Here is a 20,504-nt window from a genome sequence, read left to right on the forward strand (position 1 = left end):
TTCCTGTTTCATAGACAACAGCCCTACGGTCAATAAAACAGGGGGTGGGGGGGCCATACTCTTTGAAATGTTCAAACACATCCTCCCAGTTCAAATAGGTCCCTAGACATCAATCATCATGACAACTTCAAAGGAATAGATGCAATATATGCATAAATTAGCACACCCTCTAACGCGTGAGAACAGGCCAGGATGTCCTGACAGGATGCCCAAACATGGGCAGGCACACGTCATCCGGACATAGGGCCATCAATCAATATTTTGATGTGTGCCGTACTTTATTCTCTCTATTTTATATTTGAGATTCTTCAAAGTAGCCACCCTTTACCTTGATGACAGCTTTGCACACTCTAGGCATTCTCTAAACCAGCTTCATGAGGTAGTCACCTGGAATGCATTTCAATGAACAGGTGTGCCTTGTTAAAAGTTCATTTGTGGATTGTATTTCCTTCTTAATGCGTTTGAGCCAATCAATTGTGTTTGAACAGGTAGGGGTGGTATACAGAATATATCCATATTTGGTAAAAGACAAAGTCTGTATTATGGCAAGCACAGCTTAAATAAGCAAAGAGAATCGACAGTCCATCATTACTTTAAGACATGAGGATCAGTCAGTCAAATTTCAAGAACTTTTAAAGTTTCTACTACATGATTCCGTATGTGTTATTTCATAGTTTTGATGTATTTACTATATTTCTACAATGTAGAAAATAGTGAAAACAAAGATAGACCCTTGAATGAGTAGGTGTGTTCAAACTTTTGACTTGTACTATATATATATATTATGTATTCCTTGGGTGGTTATTTAATTCAGTCATGCTGCATTTTTTCTTATTTCATTGGATAACATCCTGAAAAAGGTATTCAAAGCCTGTATACACTTTGTGTACAAAACATTAGGAACAACTTCCTAATATTGGGTTGCTCCCCCTTTTGCCCTCAGAACAGCATCAATTCGCCGGGGTATGGACTTGAAAGCGTCCCACAGTTGTATCAGGTTGGCTGCATGTCCTTTGGGTGGTGGACCATTCTTGAAACATACAAGAAACTGTTGAGTGTGAAAAACCCAGCAGTGTTGCAGTTCTTGACACACTCAAACCTACTACCATACCCCATTCAAAGGCACTGAAATATTTAGTCTTACCCATTCGCTCTCTGAATTGTACACATACACAAACCATATCTCAATTGTCTCAACGCTTAAAAATCCTTCTTTAACCTGTCTCTTCCCTTTCATCTAGACTGATTGAAGTGGATCTAACAAGTGACATCAATAAGGGATCATAGCTTTCACCTAGATTCACCTGGTCAGTCTATCATGGAAAGGTGTTCCTAATGTCTTTTACATTCAGTGTCTATATTTCAGTAATATCTCTAGCTTCTTGTTTTTCCCCTCACTTATCATACAAGTTCATTTACAGAGATGTCATTTTCACCATTATTCCCAAGGTGATTTATCCAAGCCTTGTGGTGAGGGGGTTACACAGTGAATTCTAATGAAGCATGTTCTGTGAGGGCCAGGAGTCTTTCCTGTCCACCCTAGTTATTATAACTTATAACTACTAATGACTCCATCAAGCTCCCTCGCTAAACCAACCATTCCTACTTGTGCTGCTTTCCCACTAAGCTTCTCACCTCTGTAGAGGTGTGACAATTAGACATAAACAGGCAGAATCACTTCAACATCCAGCTAGACCCCTGACCTTAGAACTCCACAGTGCATGTTAACATGACCCATGTGGGCCAGCATATAGTACCTTTTAGACTAGAGACGTAACACTTATTACTGATGGAGTTATGCTCCAGTCATTCAAGTACAACAGTATCCAGCCCTACACAACTTGTACACACACATTTTGAGCAGATATTATACTTTGAGGCAGGTCCAGGAAGGCGGGCCAAACCCGTGGGCTTCATGGCTCTGCTTCCATTACATAATTGTCCGTGCTCATGTCTCCCTGTCTGGTGTGTGAGAGAGAGACTCTCTGGCTAACTCTATCACTTCCAGATCTGTCTATCCACCTAGACCCAGACCTACATCACTCAGCCACCAGAGACCATACAGATGAATTATTAATGGAAATATTATGCTTACATCACACTATGAGTCTGATGATTCATGCTAAACAGGTGTAAAGAGTTGACATTTTATCACTAATACAGCACTGGGCTTTTAGTATAGTACAGCTTGTCCTACTTTGTCAGTCCTGCAGAGTCGTAGCCCAGAACCCAAGTCATGGAGACCCATAACATCAAAAAGAAGGCACAAAATAACAGAAGAACAATTTTAAAAATGTTGCCTTTTTAATAAAGAGAAATTAATACTCCTGTTGATACATAAAGATACTTTCACAAGAGCAACATTTTGTTATAATAGTTTTAATTAATTTTCATAAGCATTAGACATCAGATATACAAACGGTGTGTTCTGTAGCAAATATACTCTATAGGACAGCAGCAGGATTGGCATCATGTACAAAAATACACATATGATTTCTTTCAGGTCGTACAACACTATAACAAAGCATCATATGAACATAAATATAGAGCTCTACCTGTTGTTGAACAACAGACATGCAGAAACAGAGCTCTACCTGTTGTTGAACAACCAAACATCTACTATGACCAGGGGAAAATAACTGTACATATATGACAATATAAACACCAACAACAATACCATATAAACATACAAACGATATGCTATAAACAACATTGATCAGCCATATAAAACAAACCCAGACACTCTTAAAATCCTCTTGGATGTATTAAACGTAGGACTCTTCAGCAAAGAACATTTGGTCAAAGTCGTCAACACACGGGTCACTACACTTCCTGCTCTGCCACTCCCTCTTCCCCTGGACGAGGGCCAGAGCCACCTCTTGACTCCTACCCAGGCATGCGTCTCCATCCACCTGCCCCTGCGAGGAAAAGTAGTCCCTCACTGCCCGCGTGGTGGATGGTGATAGGCAGATCCCTGGCACTGAGTTTGAGCCTGCTCCGTTCCGCTGTGGCTCCACGTCAGAGACTCTAAGTCCGCTCTCAGGGAGCTGCTGATCTTTGACCCTGTGGGTCTGGGACTTGACCCTGGGCCTCTCAAGGGTAAGGCTAGAGGCTGCATCTGTCAGGCATGAGGGCTCGGAGGCTCTGCGAGGCATGGTGAGGACCTTGCGGCTGGCCTCCATGGCCGGGGTGAGGGAATGAGACTTATGCCTCTGGAGGGTAAGTGTTGAGCTACTCTGTCCATAGAACACACACTGGGGGGGCTGAGTGACCTCACTTCCTATTCCAGTGGGCTGCTGGGTGACGTCACTTCCTGTGGGGGGTCTGTGGGTGACTTTGCAGGACTGGTAGTGCAGCAGCCGTAGCTCCCTTACGGTGAGGGGTTTCTCTGTGCCTCTGTAGAAGGGAGACCTACTCCCCTGTAGCTGTAGGATAGCCTGCTGGTAGGATGGAGGGCTACTGGACCTCCTCTTGGTGGTCACCTCTACACCTTCAACCTCTGGGGATTTTGGGAGGCTAACCCCTTCCCCCTCCCCCACTTCCTCCTCCAGGTGTCCGTTGTCAGGTTGCCGAAGCGACAGCCGTCGGTCCCTCTTGAACCAAGTGTTGGGGTGCAGGCCGTGGTGGGTGGACGGGGTCCGGGAGGAGTGGGAGGGGTGGCTTTGGATCCAGTCCACTGTATCTCTCTTGGGGGTGAGCCCTGGGGGGAGCGGGGTAAGCGGGATGAGAGGGGGAAGAGGTGTGAGAGGGGGAAGCGGGGTGAGAGTGGGGAGTGGGGGGAAGGCTCAGCCAAATGGAAGCCGGTGCTGGTGACATAGTCTGTGGAATACTGGGAGAAGGCAGAGTCTAGGGAGCTGAGGGAGGAGCCTGTGGGGGAGGTCGCTGGGGACGACAGGCTGGAGCAGCTTGCATCCAATCGTAAAGGAGGGGGCGGGGCGTGCTTCAGCGTCCTCCGCTCTAGAGTTCCAACCCCTCCTCTTTCTCCATCTGTGACTACAATGTCTTTCAGCTGCAGAGCCCTGAGCCCCTGCTTCAGAAACACTTCATCTTCCCCTTCCTCCTCCTCTTCTTCCTCTCCCTCCATCGCCGCATCGTAGCTCGCTTTACGTGATGCCAAACTGTGCTTATCTGATTGGACAATCAGAGCTCCGGGGGTGTGTCCAAGGGCGGGCTCCGAGCTGCGTCGTAACCTCCGAGGGCCATGTGATTGGACAAAGGACTGACGTGGCTGTGGTTGGCGTACGGCGGAGGTGAACTTCCTGGGTCTGGGCAGTGGAGGGAAATGTAGGAGGTCAGCCTCAGGGTCAGGGTCAGGGTCTGGGTCACAGTCACTCAGCGTGATGACAGAGTCTCTGCTGTGGCTGTCTGGCATGGCCTTGTCTCTCAGAGGGAGGGACTCCTGGAAGGGCGACTCTGGGTCTTCGTTTAACTCGTTCTCCAGGCTGTCGTAGGATGAGTCATTCATCTGGAAAGATGACACATCTATGGAGGGAGCGAGAGAGGGAAAGAGAGAAGGGGGAGTTTGAGTTTGAACAAACCTCCATTTCGTTAGATAGACACAGGATTTGAAAACTAAGCATAAAGTGCTGTAATGGTCCCTAGCATACAGCTGCCATTCAAAGAGGTTGGTTTAGGTGGTTTAGGGGAGAAGGAGGAAATTGGCTGGTGTGTTAATGAGTCACCGAGAGTGTACTAATCACTGAAGTGACTGAGGTCAGCATATTGACCCCAATCAGCAAACCTCACCGAGACACAGGCTTATGGAGAGGCCACGTCTGAGAAAACACTCAACTCGGACACACACACACACACACACACACACACACACACACACACACACACACACACACACACTGCAGCTAGTCAGGGTTAATTTGCTTTTTAACGATGATAAGGGCTCCAATACACAGAACCACTGTCTTGCTGTCGACACACGTACACACACACTCGTGACTTTTTTGACCCTTGTGAAGAGCCGTGTCAAATTAAACCACCTCTGTGTTGTTTCAGTTCTGCTTGGTTTGTGACCTCTGTCTTCCTCACTCCACCTCTAGGAGGCATCTCTTTTCTCCCTGTCTTTTCTGTTCCTATCCAACTTTATCTCATCAAGTTTTCTGCCACCAAAACAAACAGCATTTGTTTAGAGCACTGTACAACATCATTTGGATTTAGATGTTATTTCTTCAGACTTTGTTTACCTGATCCATGGTCGCTGCTGTTGGTCTTCTGAGGGAATGCACCAAACAGAGAGGTGACATCATCTCCCAGGACCTTCCTGCAGTTCTCAATCAGTAACCGTACCAGCTCACAGACCTGGAAACAGATCATAGACCTTGTTACACAGTCACACAAGTTAATGACTGGTCCCAGATCAGGGCTCAGACTGAAATTTATACTGTAGGTTATTTCACAGGTAGTTTCCCGGGTAGACTGTGTCATGGTTTTCACAATATGTCAGCCTGTTTTATACGCCTCTGTTCAGAGGGCTACGGGAGTGAATGGACTGACATATACTGTATTTTAATTTCACAGGCTAGTCTAACACAACAGAACTCCATCAAGGGAATAAGGCTAAACTGTCTTCTCTCTCGCTCTCCTTCTGTCCCTCCCTGTATTTAGCCTGGTTCTGTCTATCATGGGGGCTGCCAATCAAACTCACTGAGATAAGATCTAGAAACTCAATCATTAATCCAGAACCTGTTGTCATTGGTGAAGAAGTAGGGGGGCTTTTTCCGAGGTAAACATTTGACAAACATTTACTCAAGCGACTCAGAGACTAACATGTCTGTAGGAGCCACAAACATCTAAATGATAACCGTGGAGTGATGGAGAAGGGAGCGGAAGTGAAGTGGGTGAAAATCTGGGAGTGGAGGAGAGGGGAGGGTAGCGGAGGAGAGCGGAGGAAAGCGGAGGGAAGGGGAGTGTTCCAGACTGCCCAGTGCCGTTAGAGACCAGACCCATGTCAGCCCACTTTGACTTGGCTCCTTGTGAGACCGCGACCGACGAGGGGAATGTCAAAATCTCACATTTTCCCCCTTCAGAGGCCTTGGAGCCAGTGGGCCACACATACAAACAAACAGAAAGAAGTGTGTGTTGTGTGTGTGAGAGAGAGTGTGTGCTAGAGAGAGCAAGAGTGTCTCCGTGTACGTGTGTGTGTGCGCGCGTGTGTGTGCGTGTCCATGTGAGTTTGCGCAAGTGTGTGAAGACAGAGAGGAGTGTTTAAAGAGGTGGGTTTGTCAAAACACACTCGTCCTCAGGAATCTGTAGGAAATGCTTTGGATTTTTTCCCAGTGAACCTCAACAGGCCCGAGCCTCACCAGAAACAAACACACATTTGACACGGATTGAGAAAGATCGGGAAGCAACCAGATTGAGTGTGTTCCAACAACAATGTGTCCAAAATCGACCGTAATTCAGAGAGTATTATAGACGTGATGACTTATTCTTGTTTATTATTAACCTTACAATACATCTGGGGCCACTCGTGACATATTGAATAATTTCAGGACTAGCATGTTTTGGACACAGTCTAGTGATAGGGCTAGTACTGTCATGTGTTGGACACAGTCTAGTGGTAGGGCTAGTACTGTCATGTGTTGGACACAGTCTAGTGGTAGGGTTAGTACTGTCATGTGTTGGACACAGTCTAGTGGTAGGGTTAGTACTGTCATGTGTTGGACACAGTCTAGTGGTAGGGTTAGTACTGTCATGTGTTGGACACAGTCTAGTGGTAGGGCTAGTACTGTCATGTGTTGGACACAGTCTAGTGGTAGGGTTAGTACTGTCATGTGTTGGACACAGTCTAGTGGTAGGGCTAGTACTGTCATGTGTTGGACACAGTCTAATGGTAGGGCTAGTACTGTCATGTGTTGGACACAGTCTAGTGGTAGGGTTAGTACTGTCATGTGTTGGACACAGTCTAGTGGTAGGGTTAGTACTGTCATGTGTTGGACACAGTCTAGTGGTAGGGCTAGTACTGTCATGTGTTGGACACAGTCTAGTGGTAGGGCTAGTACTGTCATGTGTTGGACACAGTCTAGTGGTAGGGTTAGTACTGTCATGTGTTGGACACAGTCTAGTGGTAGGGTTAGTACTGTCATGTGTTGGACACAGTCTAGTGGTAGGGCTAGTACTGTCATGTGTTGGACACAGTCTAGTGGTAGGGTTAGTACTGTCATGTGTTGGACACAGTCTAGTGGTAGGGCTAGTACTGTCATGTGTTGGACATAGTCTAGTGGTAGGGTTAGTACTGTCATGTGTTGGACACAGTCTAGTGGTAGGGCTAGTACTGTTATGTGTTGGACACAGTCTAGTGGTAGGGTTAGTACTGTCATGTGTTGGACACAGTCTAGTGGTAGGGCTAGTACTGTCATGTGTTGGACACAGTCTAGTGGTAGGGTTAGTACTGTCATGTGTTGGACACAGTCTAGTGGTAGGGCTAGTACTGTCATGTGTTGGACACAGTCTAGTGGTAGGGTTAGTACTGTCATGTGTTGGACACAGTCTAGTGGTAGGGCTAGTACTGTCATGTGTTGGACACAGTCTAGTGGTAGGGCTAGTACTGTTATGTGTTGGACACAGTCTAATGGTAGGGCTAGTACTGTCATGTGTTGGACACAGTCTAGTGGTAGGGCTAGTACTGTCATGTGTTGGACACAGTCTAATGGTAGGGCTAGTACTGTCATGTGTTGGACACAGTCTAGTGGTAGGGCTAGTACTGTCATGTGTTGGACACAGTCTAGTGGTAGGGCTAGTACTGTCATGTGTTGGACACAGTCTAGTGGTAGGGCTAGTACTGTCATGTGTTGGACACAGTCTAGTGGTAGGGCTAGTACTGTCATGTGTTGGACACAGTCTAATGGTAGGGCTAGTACTGTTATGTGTTGGACACAGTCTAGTGGTAGGGCTAGTACTGTCATGTGTTGGACACAGTCTAGTGGTAGGGCTAGTACTGTCATGTGTTGGACACAGTCTAATGGTAGGGTTAGTACTGTTATGTGTTGGACACAGTCTAGTGGTAGGGTTAGTACTGTCATGTGTTGGACACAGTCTAGTGGTAGGGCTAGTACTGTCATGTGTTGGACACAGTCTAATGGTAGGGTTAGTACTGTTATGTGTTGGACACAGTCTAGTGGTAGGGTTAGTACTGTCATGTGTTGGACACAGTCTAGTGGTAGGGTTAGTACTGTCATGTGTTGGACACAGTCTAATGGTAGGGTTAGTACTGTCATGTGTTGGACACAGTCTAATGGTAGGGCTAGTACTGTTATGTGTTGGACACAGTCTAGTGGTAGGGTTAGTACTGTCATGTGTTGGACACAGTCTAGTGGTAGGGTTAGTACTGTCATGTTTTGGACACAGTCTAGTGGTAGGGCTAGTACTGTCATGTGTTGGACACAGTCTAGTGGTAGGGTTAGTACTGTTATGTGTTGGACACAGTCTAGTGGTAGGGCTAGTACTGTCATGTGTTGGACACAGTCTAGTGGTAGGGTTAGTACTGTCATGTGTTGGACACAGTCTAGTGGTAGGGCTAGTACTGTTATGTGTTGGACACAGTCTAGTGGTAGGGTTAGTACTGTCATGTGTTGGACACAGTCTAGTGGTAGGGCTAGTACTGTCATGTGTTGGACACAGTCTAGTGGTAGGGTTAGTACTGTCATGTGTTGGACACAGTCTAGTGGTAGGGTTAGTACTGTTATGTGTTGGACACAGTCTAGTGGTAGGGTTAGTACTGTTATGTGTTGGACACAGTCTAGTGGTAGGGTTAGTACTGTCATGTGTTGGACACAGTCTAGTGGTAGGGTTAGTACTGTCATGTTTTGGACACAGTCTAGTGGTAGGGTTAGTACTGTTATGTGTTGGACACAGTCTAGTGGTAGGGTTAGTACTGTTATGTGTTGGACACAGTCTAGTGGTAGGGTTAGTACTGTCATGTGTTGGACACAGTCTAGTGGTAGGGCTAGTACTGTCATGTGTTGGACACAGTCTAGTGGTAGGGTTAGTACTGTCATGTGTTGGACACAGTCTAGTGGTAGGGCTAGTACTGTCATGTGTTGGACACAGTCTAGTGGTAGGGTTAGTACTGTCATGTGTTGGACACAGTCTAGTGGTAGGGCTAGTACTGTCATGTGTTGGACACAGTCTAGTGGTAGGGCTAGTACTGTTATGTGTTGGACACAGTCTAATGGTAGGGCTAGTACTGTCATGTGTTGGACACAGTCTAGTGGTAGGGCTAGTACTGTCATGTGTTGGACACAGTCTAGTGGTAGGGCTAGTACTGTCATGTGTTGGACACAGTCTAATGGTAGGGCTAGTACTGTCATGTGTTGGACACAGTCTAGTGGTAGGGCTAGTACTGTCATGTGTTGGACACAGTCTAGTGGTAGGGCTAGTACTGTCATGTGTTGGACACAGTCTAGTGGTAGGGCTAGTACTGTCATGTGTTGGACACAGTCTAATGGTAGGGCTAGTACTGTTATGTGTTGGACACAGTCTAGTGGTAGGGCTAGTACTGTCATGTGTTGGACACAGTCTAGTGGTAGGGCTAGTACTGTCATGTGTTGGACACAGTCTAATGGTAGGGTTAGTACTGTTATGTGTTGGACACAGTCTAGTGGTAGGGTTAGTACTGTCATGTGTTGGACACAGTCTAGTGGTAGGGCTAGTACTGTCATGTGTTGGACACAGTCTAATGGTAGGGTTAGTACTGTTATGTGTTGGACACAGTCTAGTGGTAGGGTTAGTACTGTCATGTGTTGGACACAGTCTAGTGGTAGGGCTAGTACTGTCATGTGTTGGACATAGTCTAGTGGTAGGGTTAGTACTGTCATGTGTTGGACACAGTCTAGTGGTAGGGCTAGTACTGTTATGTGTTGGACACAGTCTAGTGGTAGGGTTAGTACTGTCATGTGTTGGACACAGTCTAGTGGTAGGGCTAGTACTGTCATGTGTTGGACACAGTCTAGTGGTAGGGTTAGTACTGTCATGTGTTGGACACAGTCTAGTGGTAGGGCTAGTACTGTCATGTGTTGGACACAGTCTAGTGGTAGGGTTAGTACTGTCATGTGTTGGACACAGTCTAGTGGTAGGGCTAGTACTGTCATGTGTTGGACACAGTCTAGTGGTAGGGCTAGTACTGTTATGTGTTGGACACAGTCTAATGGTAGGGCTAGTACTGTCATGTGTTGGACACAGTCTAGTGGTAGGGCTAGTACTGTCATGTGTTGGACACAGTCTAGTGGTAGGGCTAGTACTGTCATGTGTTGGACACAGTCTAATGGTAGGGCTAGTACTGTCATGTGTTGGACACAGTCTAGTGGTAGGGCTAGTACTGTCATGTGTTGGACACAGTCTAGTGGTAGGGCTAGTACTGTCATGTGTTGGACACAGTCTAGTGGTAGGGCTAGTACTGTCATGTGTTGGACACAGTCTAGTGGTAGGGCTAGTACTGTCATGTGTTGGACACAGTCTAATGGTAGGGCTAGTACTGTTATGTGTTGGACACAGTCTAGTGGTAGGGCTAGTACTGTCATGTGTTGGACACAGTCTAGTGGTAGGGCTAGTACTGTCATGTGTTGGACACAGTCTAATGGTAGGGTTAGTACTGTTATGTGTTGGACACAGTCTAGTGGTAGGGTTAGTACTGTCATGTGTTGGACACAGTCTAGTGGTAGGGCTAGTACTGTCATGTGTTGGACACAGTCTAATGGTAGGGTTAGTACTGTTATGTGTTGGACACAGTCTAGTGGTAGGGTTAGTACTGTCATGTGTTGGACACAGTCTAGTGGTAGGGTTAGTACTGTCATGTGTTGGACACAGTCTAATGGTAGGGTTAGTACTGTCATGTGTTGGACACAGTCTAATGGTAGGGCTAGTACTGTTATGTGTTGGACACAGTCTAGTGGTAGGGTTAGTACTGTCATGTGTTGGACACAGTCTAGTGGTAGGGTTAGTACTGTCATGTTTTGGACACAGTCTAGTGGTAGGGCTAGTACTGTCATGTGTTGGACACAGTCTAGTGGTAGGGTTAGTACTGTTATGTGTTGGACACAGTCTAGTGGTAGGGCTAGTACTGTCATGTGTTGGACACAGTCTAGTGGTAGGGTTAGTACTGTCATGTGTTGGACACAGTCTAGTGGTAGGGCTAGTACTGTTATGTGTTGGACACAGTCTAGTGGTAGGGTTAGTACTGTCATGTGTTGGACACAGTCTAGTGGTAGGGCTAGTACTGTCATGTGTTGGACACAGTCTAGTGGTAGGGTTAGTACTGTCATGTGTTGGACACAGTCTAGTGGTAGGGTTAGTACTGTTATGTGTTGGACACAGTCTAGTGGTAGGGTTAGTACTGTTATGTGTTGGACACAGTCTAGTGGTAGGGTTAGTACTGTCATGTGTTGGACACAGTCTAGTGGTAGGGTTAGTACTGTCATGTTTTGGACACAGTCTAGTGGTAGGGTTAGTACTGTTATGTGTTGGACACAGTCTAGTGGTAGGGTTAGTACTGTTATGTGTTGGACACAGTCTAGTGGTAGGGTTAGTACTGTCATGTGTTGGACACAGTCTAGTGGTAGGGCTAGTACTGTCATGTGTTGGACACAGTCTAGTGGTAGGGTTAGTACTGTCATGTGTTGGACACAGTCTAGTGGTAGGGCTAGTACTGTCATGTGTTGGACACAGTCTAGTGGTAGGGTTAGTACTGTCATGTGTTGGACACAGTCTAGTGGTAGGGCTAGTACTGTCATGTGTTGGACACAGTCTAGTGGTAGGGCTAGTACTGTTATGTGTTGGACACAGTCTAATGGTAGGGCTAGTACTGTCATGTGTTGGACACAGTCTAGTGGTAGGGCTAGTACTGTCATGTGTTGGACACAGTCTAGTGGTAGGGCTAGTACTGTCATGTGTTGGACACAGTCTAATGGTAGGGCTAGTACTGTCATGTGTTGGACACAGTCTAGTGGTAGGGCTAGTACTGTCATGTGTTGGACACAGTCTAGTGGTAGGGCTAGTACTGTCATGTGTTGGACACAGTCTAGTGGTAGGGCTAGTACTGTCATGTGTTGGACACAGTCTAATGGTAGGGCTAGTACTGTTATGTGTTGGACACAGTCTAGTGGTAGGGCTAGTACTGTCATGTGTTGGACACAGTCTAGTGGTAGGGCTAGTACTGTCATGTGTTGGACACAGTCTAATGGTAGGGTTAGTACTGTTATGTGTTGGACACAGTCTAGTGGTAGGGTTAGTACTGTCATGTGTTGGACACAGTCTAGTGGTAGGGCTAGTACTGTCATGTGTTGGACACAGTCTAATGGTAGGGTTAGTACTGTTATGTGTTGGACACAGTCTAGTGGTAGGGTTAGTACTGTCATGTGTTGGACACAGTCTAGTGGTAGGGTTAGTACTGTCATGTGTTGGACACAGTCTAATGGTAGGGTTAGTACTGTCATGTGTTGGACACAGTCTAATGGTAGGGCTAGTACTGTTATGTGTTGGACACAGTCTAGTGGTAGGGTTAGTACTGTCATGTGTTGGACACAGTCTAGTGGTAGGGTTAGTACTGTCATGTTTTGGACACAGTCTAGTGGTAGGGCTAGTACTGTCATGTGTTGGACACAGTCTAGTGGTAGGGTTAGTACTGTTATGTGTTGGACACAGTCTAGTGGTAGGGTTAGTACTGTCATGTGTTGGACACAGTCTAGTGGTAGGGCTAGTACTGTCATGTGTTGGACACAGTCTAGTGGTAGGGTTAGTACTGTCATGTGTTGGACACAGTCTAGTGGTAGGGCTAGTACTGTCATGTGTTGGACACAGTCTAGTGGTAGGGTTAGTACTGTCATGTGTTGGACACAGTCTAGTGGTAGGGTTAGTACTGTCATGTGTTGGACACAGTCTAGTGGTAGGGTTAGTACTGTCATGTTTTGGACACAGTCTAGTGGTAGGGCTAGTACTGTCATGTGTTGGACACAGTCTAGTGGTAGGGTTAGTACTGTCATGTGTTGGACACAGTCTAGTGGTAGGGCTAGTACTGTCATGTGTTGGACACAGTCTAGTGGTAGGGTTAGTACTGTTATGTGTTGGACACAGTCTAGTGGTAGGGCTAGTACTGTCATGTGTTGGACACAGTCCAGTGGTAGGGCTAGTACTGTCATGTGTTGGACACAGTCTAATGGTAGGGTTAGTACTGTTATGTGTTGGACACAGTCTAGTGGTAGGGCTAGTACTGTCATGTGTTGGACACAGTCTAGTGGTAGGGCTAGTACTGTCATGTGTTGGACACAGTCTAGTGGTAGGGTTAGTACTGTCATGTGTTGGACACAGTCTAGTGGTAGGGTTAGTACTGTCATGTGTTGGACACAGTCTAATGGTAGGGTTAGTACTGTTATGTGTTGGACACAGTCTAGTGGTAGGGTTAGTACTGTTATGTGTTGGACACAGTCTAGTGGTAGGGTTAGTACTGTTATGTGTTGGACACAGTCTAATGGTAGGGCTAGTACTGTCATGTGTTGGACACAGTCTAGTGGTAGGGCTAGTACTGTCATGTGTTGGACACAGTCTAGTGGTAGGGTTAGTACTGTCATGTGTTGGACACAGTCTAGTGGTAGGGTTAGTACTGTTATGTGTTGGACACAGTCTAATGGTAGGGCTAGTACTGTCATGTGTTGGACACAGTCTAGTGGTAGGGCTAGTACTGTCATGTGTTGGACACAGTCTAGTGGTAGGGTTAGTACTGTCATGTGTTGGACACAGTCTAGTGGTAGGGTTAGTACTGTCATGTGTTGGACACAGTCTAGTGGTAGAGTTAGTACTGTCATGTGTTGGACACAGTCTAGTGGTAGGGCTAGTACTGTCATGTGTTGGACACAGTCTAGTGGTAGGGTTAGTACTGTCATGTGTTGGACACAGTCTAGTGGTAGGGCTAGTACTGTCATGTGTTGGACACAGTCTAGTGGTAGGGCTAGTACTGTCATGTGTTGGACACAGTCTAGTGGTAGGGTTAGTACTGTTATGTGTTGGACACAGTCTAGTGGTAGGGTTAGTACTGTCATGTGTTGGACACAGTCTAATGGTAGGGTTAGTACTGTTATGTGTTGGACACAGTCTAATGGTAGGGCTAGTACTGTTATGTGTTGGACACAGTCTAGTGGTAGGGTTAGTACTGTTATGTGTTGGACACAGTCTAGTGGTAGGGTTAGTACTGTTATGTGTTGGACACAGTCTAGTGGTAGGGCTAGTACTGTCATGTGTTGGACACAGTCTAGTGGTAGGGTTAGTACTGTTATGTGTTGGACACAGTCTAGTGGTAGGGCTAGTACTGTCATGTGTTGGACACAGTCTAATGGTAGGGTTAGTACTGTTATGTGTTGGACACAGTCTAGTGGTAGGGCTAGTACTGTCATGTGTTGGACACAGTCTAGTGGTAGGGCTAGTACTGTCATGTGTTGGACACAGTCTAGTGGTAGGGCTAGTACTGTCATGTGTTGGACACAGTCTAATGGTAGGGCTAGTACTGTTATGTGTTGGACACAGTCTAATGGTAGGGTTAGTACTGTTATGTGTTGGACACAGTCTAGTGGTAGGGTTAGTACTGTCATGTGTTGGACACAGTCTAGTGGTAGGGCTAGTACTGTCATGTGTTGGACACAGTCTAGTGGTAGGGCTAGTACTGTTATGTGTTGGACACAGTCTAATGGTAGGGCTAGTACTGTCATGTGTTGGACACAGTCTAGTGGTAGGGCTAGTACTGTCATGTGTTGGACACAGTCTAGTGGTAGGGCTAGTACTGTCATGTGTTGGACACAGTCTAATGGTAGGGCTAGTACTGTCATGTGTTGGACACAGTCTAGTGGTAGGGCTAGTACTGTCATGTGTTGGACACAGTCTAGTGGTAGGGCTAGTACTGTCATGTGTTGGACACAGTCTAGTGGTAGGGCTAGTACTGTCATGTGTTGGACACAGTCTAATGGTAGGGCTAGTACTGTTATGTGTTGGACACAGTCTAGTGGTAGGGCTAGTACTGTCATGTGTTGGACACAGTCTAGTGGTAGGGCTAGTACTGTCATGTGTTGGACACAGTCTAATGGTAGGGTTAGTACTGTTATGTGTTGGACACAGTCTAGTGGTAGGGTTAGTACTGTCATGTGTTGGACACAGTCTAGTGGTAGGGCTAGTACTGTCATGTGTTGGACACAGTCTAATGGTAGGGTTAGTACTGTTATGTGTTGGACACAGTCTAGTGGTAGGGTTAGTACTGTCATGTGTTGGACACAGTCTAGTGGTAGGGTTAGTACTGTCATGTGTTGGACACAGTCTAATGGTAGGGTTAGTACTGTCATGTGTTGGACACAGTCTAATGGTAGGGCTAGTACTGTTATGTGTTGGACACAGTCTAGTGGTAGGGTTAGTACTGTCATGTGTTGGACACAGTCTAGTGGTAGGGTTAGTACTGTCATGTTTTGGACACAGTCTAGTGGTAGGGCTAGTACTGTCATGTGTTGGACACAGTCTAGTGGTAGGGTTAGTACTGTTATGTGTTGGACACAGTCTAGTGGTAGGGTTAGTACTGTCATGTGTTGGACACAGTCTAGTGGTAGGGCTAGTACTGTCATGTGTTGGACACAGTCTAGTGGTAGGGTTAGTACTGTCATGTGTTGGACACAGTCTAGTGGTAGGGCTAGTACTGTCATGTGTTGGACACAGTCTAGTGGTAGGGTTAGTACTGTCATGTGTTGGACACAGTCTAGTGGTAGGGTTAGTACTGTCATGTGTTGGACACAGTCTAGTGGTAGGGTTAGTACTGTCATGTTTTGGACACAGTCTAGTGGTAGGGCTAGTACTGTCATGTGTTGGACACAGTCTAGTGGTAGGGTTAGTACTGTCATGTGTTGGACACAGTCTAGTGGTAGGGCTAGTACTGTCATGTGTTGGACACAGTCTAGTGGTAGGGTTAGTACTGTTATGTGTTGGACACAGTCTAGTGGTAGGGCTAGTACTGTCATGTGTTGGACACAGTCTAGTGGTAGGGCTAGTACTGTCATGTGTTGGACACAGTCTAATGGTAGGGTTAGTACTGTTATGTGTTGGACACAGTCTAGTGGTAGGGCTAGTACTGTCATGTGTTGGACACAGTCTAGTGGTAGGGCTAGTACTGTCATGTGTTGGACACAGTCTAGTGGTAGGGTTAGTACTGTCATGTGTTGGACACAGTCTAGTGGTAGGGTTAGTACTGTCATGTGTTGGACACAGTCTAATGGTAGGGTTAGTACTGTTATGTGTTGGACACAGTCTAGTGGTAGGGTTAGTACTGTTATGTGTTGGACACAGTCTAGTGGTAGGGTTAGTACTGTTATGTGTTGGACACAGTCTAGTGGTAGGGCTAGTACTGTCATGTGTTGGACACAGTCTAGTGGTAGGGTTAGTACTGTCATGTGTTGGACACAGTCTAGTGGTAGGGTTAGTACTGTCATGTGTTGGACACAGTCTAGTGGTAGGGTTAGTACTGTTATGTGTTGGACACAGTCTAATGGTAGGGTTAGTACTGTCATGTGTTGGACACAGTCTAGTGGTAGGGCTAGTACTGTCATGTGTTGGACACAGTCTAGTGGTAGGGTTAGTACTGTCATGTGTTGGACACAGTCTAGTGGTAGGGTTAGTACTGTCATGTGTTGGACACAGTCTAGTGGTAGAGTTAGTACTGTCATGTGTTGGACACAGTCTAGTGGTAGGGCTAGTACTGTCATGTGTTGGACACAGTCTAGTGGTAGGGTTAGTACTGTCATGTGTTGGACACAGTCTAGTGGTAGGGCTAGTACTGTCATGTGTTGGACACAGTCTAGTGGTAGGGCTAGTACTGTCATGTGTTGGACACAGTCTAGTGGTAGGGTTAGTACTGTTATGTGTTGGACACAGTCTAGTGGTAGGGTTAGTACTGTCATGTGTTGGACACAGTCTAATGGTAGGGTTAGTACTGTTATGTGTTGGACACAGTCTAATGGTAGGGCTAGTACTGTTATGTGTTGGACACAGTCTAGTGGTAGGGTTAGTACTGTTATGTGTTGGACACAGTCTAGTGGTAGGGTTAGTACTGTTATGTGTTGGACACAGTCTAGTGGTAGGGCTAGTACTGTCATGTGTTGGACACAGTCTAGTGGTAGGGTTAGTACTGTTATGTGTTGGACACAGTCTAGTGGTAGGGCTAGTACTGTCATGTGTTGGACACAGTCTAATGGTAGGGTTAGTACTGTTATGTGTTGGACACAGTCTAGTGGTAGGGCTAGTACTGTCATGTGTTGGACACAGTCTAGTGGTAGGGCTAGTACTGTCATGTGTTGGACACAGTCTAGTGGTAGGGCTAGTACTGTCATGTGTTGGACACAGTCTAATGGTAGGGCTAGTACTGTTATGTGTTGGACACAGTCTAATGGTAGGGTTAGTACTGTTATGTGTTGGACACAGTCTAGTGGTAGGGTTAGTACTGTTATGTGTTGGACACAGTCTAGTGGTAGGGCTAGTACTGTCATGTGTTGGACACAGTCTAGTGGTAGGGTTAGTACTGTCATGTGTTGGACACAGTCTAGTGGTAGGGTTAGTACTGTTATGTGTTGGACACAGTCTAGTGGTAGGGTTAGTACTGTCATGTGTTGGACACAGTCTAGTGGTAGGGTTAGTACTGTCATGTGTTGGACACAGTCTAGTGGTAGGGTTAGTACTGTCATGTGTTGGACACAGTCTAGTGGTAGGGTTAGTACTGTTATGTGTTGGACACAGTCTAGTGGTAGGGCTAGTACTGTCATGTGTTGGACACAGTCTAGTGGTAGGGCTAGTACTGTCATGTGTTGGACACAGTCTAGTGGTAGGGTTAGTACTGTTATGTGTTGGACACAGTCTAGTGGTAGGGCTAGTACTGTCATGTGTTGGACACAGTCTAGTGGTAGGGTTAGTACTGTTATGTGTTGGACACAGTCTAGTGGTAGGGCTAGTACTGTTATGTGTTGGACACAGTCTAGTGGTAGGGCTAGTACTGTCATGTGTTGGACACAGTCTAGTGGTAGGGTTAGTACTGTTATGTGTTGGACACAGTCTAGTGGTAGGGTTAGTACTGTCATGTGTTGGACACAGTCTAGTGGTAGGGTTAGTACTGTTATGTGTTGGACACAGTCTAGTGGTAGGGCTAGTACTGTCATGTGTTGGACACAGTCTAGTGGTAGGGCTAGTACTGTCATGTGTTGGACACAGTCTAGTGGTAGGGTTAGTACTGTTATGTGTTGGACACAGTCTAGTGGTAGGGCTAGTACTGTCATGTGTTGGACACAGTCTAATGGTAGGGTTAGTACTGTTATGTGTTGGACACAGTCTAGTGGTAGGGTTAGTACTGTCATGTGTTGGACACAGTCTAGTGGTAGGGTTAGTACTGTTATGTGTTGGACACAGTCTAGTGGTAGGGTTAGTACTGTTATGTGTTGGACACAGTCTAGTGGTAGGGTTAGTACTGTCATGTGTTGGACACAGTCTAGTGGTAGGGTTAGTACTGTTATGTGTTGGACACAGTCTAGTGGTAGGGTTAGTACTGTTATGTGTTGGACACAGTCTAGTGATAGGGTTAGTACTGTTATGTGTTGGACACAGTCTAGTGGTAGGGTTAGTACTGTCATGTGTTGGACACAGTCTAATGGTAGGGTTAGTACTGTTATGTGTTGGACACAGTCTAGTGGTAGGGCTAGTACTGTCATGTGTTGGACACAGTCTAGTGGTAAAGGTAGTACTGTCGTGTGTGCTCCCTCTCCGGCCTCTAGATCACCAGGCTGCTCGTTATGGCGCACACCTGTCTACCATCGTTAAACGCGCCTGCGCGTCATTAGACTCACCTGGACTCCATCAGTTCCCTGATTACCTACTCAGAATATGTCAGAATATGTCACTCCCATTGGTTCCTTCCCCATGCATCATTATTTCTGTTTCAGTTTCCTGTCTGTGTGTTGTTCGTGTTTCGTTCATTTGTTTATTCAATTATGCACTTCCTGAACTTGAGCTTCCCAACTCCCAGCGCATTCGTTGTGTCAATTGGGGCGGCAGGGTAGCCTAGTGGTTAGAGCGTTGGACTAGTAACCGAAAGGTTGCAAGTTCAAATCCCGAGCTGACAAGGTACAAATCTGTTGTTCTGCCCCTGAACAGGCAGTTAACCCACTGTTCCGATGCTGTTATTGAAAATAAGAATTTGTTCTTAACTGACTTGCCCTGTAAAAAAAATGTTTTTTAAATAAAAAATCTTACTCTGTGTGAGTAACTTAGCGTAAAATGCCAAGCTTTTCTGTCAGTGGATAGATTTCACACTTGTTTTGTGTCACCGTGACTGCAAGGATAGAGATCTCAAACTTATGTGCTTGTGTGTGTCAGTACAGATATTGAAAACCGGTGACTAAATCAATGTAAAATGAGAGTGTAAGTAGGTCAGTCCACGTTTAAAGAGGAAACATACATAGTATAGCCCAGCCTGAGGCTCCTAGCAGGAGGTTGACACACTCTCTAACTCCACACTGCTGTTTGTTCTTCCATTGGACATCCTGCTTGGTCAGACAGCTACAGTAGCAGCAACAGTATGACTTTCCTTTACTCCCTGTCCTGGCCCTTAGCCTCAGCCCTCCAAACCTCCAGACCTTTAGGCATACATTACACTACCGTTCAAAAGTTTGGGGTCACTTAGAAATGTCCTTGTTTTTCATGAAAACGTAAATTAAATGAGTTGCAAAATGAATAGGAAATATAGTCAAGATGTTGACAAGGTTATAAATAATGATTTTTCACTGATATAATTATTGTATCCTTCAAACTTTGCTTCGTCAAAGAATCCTCCATTTGCAGCAATTACAGCCCTGCAGACCTTTGGCATTCTAGTCGTCAATTTGTTGTGGTATTCTGAAGAGATTTCACCCCATGCTTCCTGAAGCACCTCCCACAAGTTGGATTGGCTTGATTGGCACTTCTTATGTACCATACGGTCAAGCTGCTCCTACAACAACTCAATAGTGTTGAGATCCGGAGACTGTGCTGGACACTCCATTAAAAACAGAATACCAGCTGATTGCTTCTTCCTTAAATAGTTTTTGCATAGTTTGAAGCTGTGCTTTGGGTCATTATCCTGTTGTAGGAAGAAATTGGCTCCAATTAAGTGCCGTTCACAGGGTATGGCATGGTGTTGCAAAATGGAGTGATAGCCTTCCCATTTCAAGATCCCTTTTACCCTGTACAAATCTCCCACTTTACCATCACCAAAACACCCCCAGACCATCACATTGCCTCCACAATGCTTGACAGATGGCGTCAAGCACTCCTACAGCATCTTTTATTTTTTTCTGTGTCTCACGAATGTTCTTCTTTGTGATCCAAACACCTCAAACTTAGGTTTGTTTGTCCATAACACTTTTTTCCAATTTTCCTGTCACGCCTTGACCCTAGAGAGCTTTTTATGTCTCTATTTTGGTTTGGTCAGGGTGTGATTTGGGTGGGCATTCTAT

General features: G+C 45.9%; 1 protein-coding gene across 3 annotated transcripts in view; it reads right to left on the reverse strand.

Moving 5' to 3' along the window:
* Positions 1-3,309: 3,309 nt before the first annotated feature.
* LOC118366628 (rho GTPase-activating protein 20-like) overlaps positions 3,310-20,504 on the reverse strand; it is a 66,439-nt gene continuing 49,244 nt past the window's right edge. For all 3 annotated transcript variants that reach the window (XM_052493376.1, XM_052493375.1, XM_052493374.1), the window contains exons 13-14: positions 5,199-5,313; positions 3,310-4,482 (exon numbers count right to left, since the gene is read on the reverse strand). In XM_052493376.1, the coding sequence (XP_052349336.1) occupies positions 3,485-4,482; positions 5,199-5,313 (1,113 nt within the window). In that variant the 3' untranslated portion in view covers positions 3,310-3,484. The remainder of the gene's footprint in view (positions 4,483-5,198; positions 5,314-20,504) is intronic.

Source organism: Oncorhynchus keta, chromosome 34 (assembly GCF_023373465.1).
Source record: "Oncorhynchus keta strain PuntledgeMale-10-30-2019 chromosome 34, Oket_V2, whole genome shotgun sequence".
NCBI classification, from domain to species: Eukaryota; Metazoa; Chordata; class Actinopteri; order Salmoniformes; family Salmonidae; genus Oncorhynchus; species Oncorhynchus keta.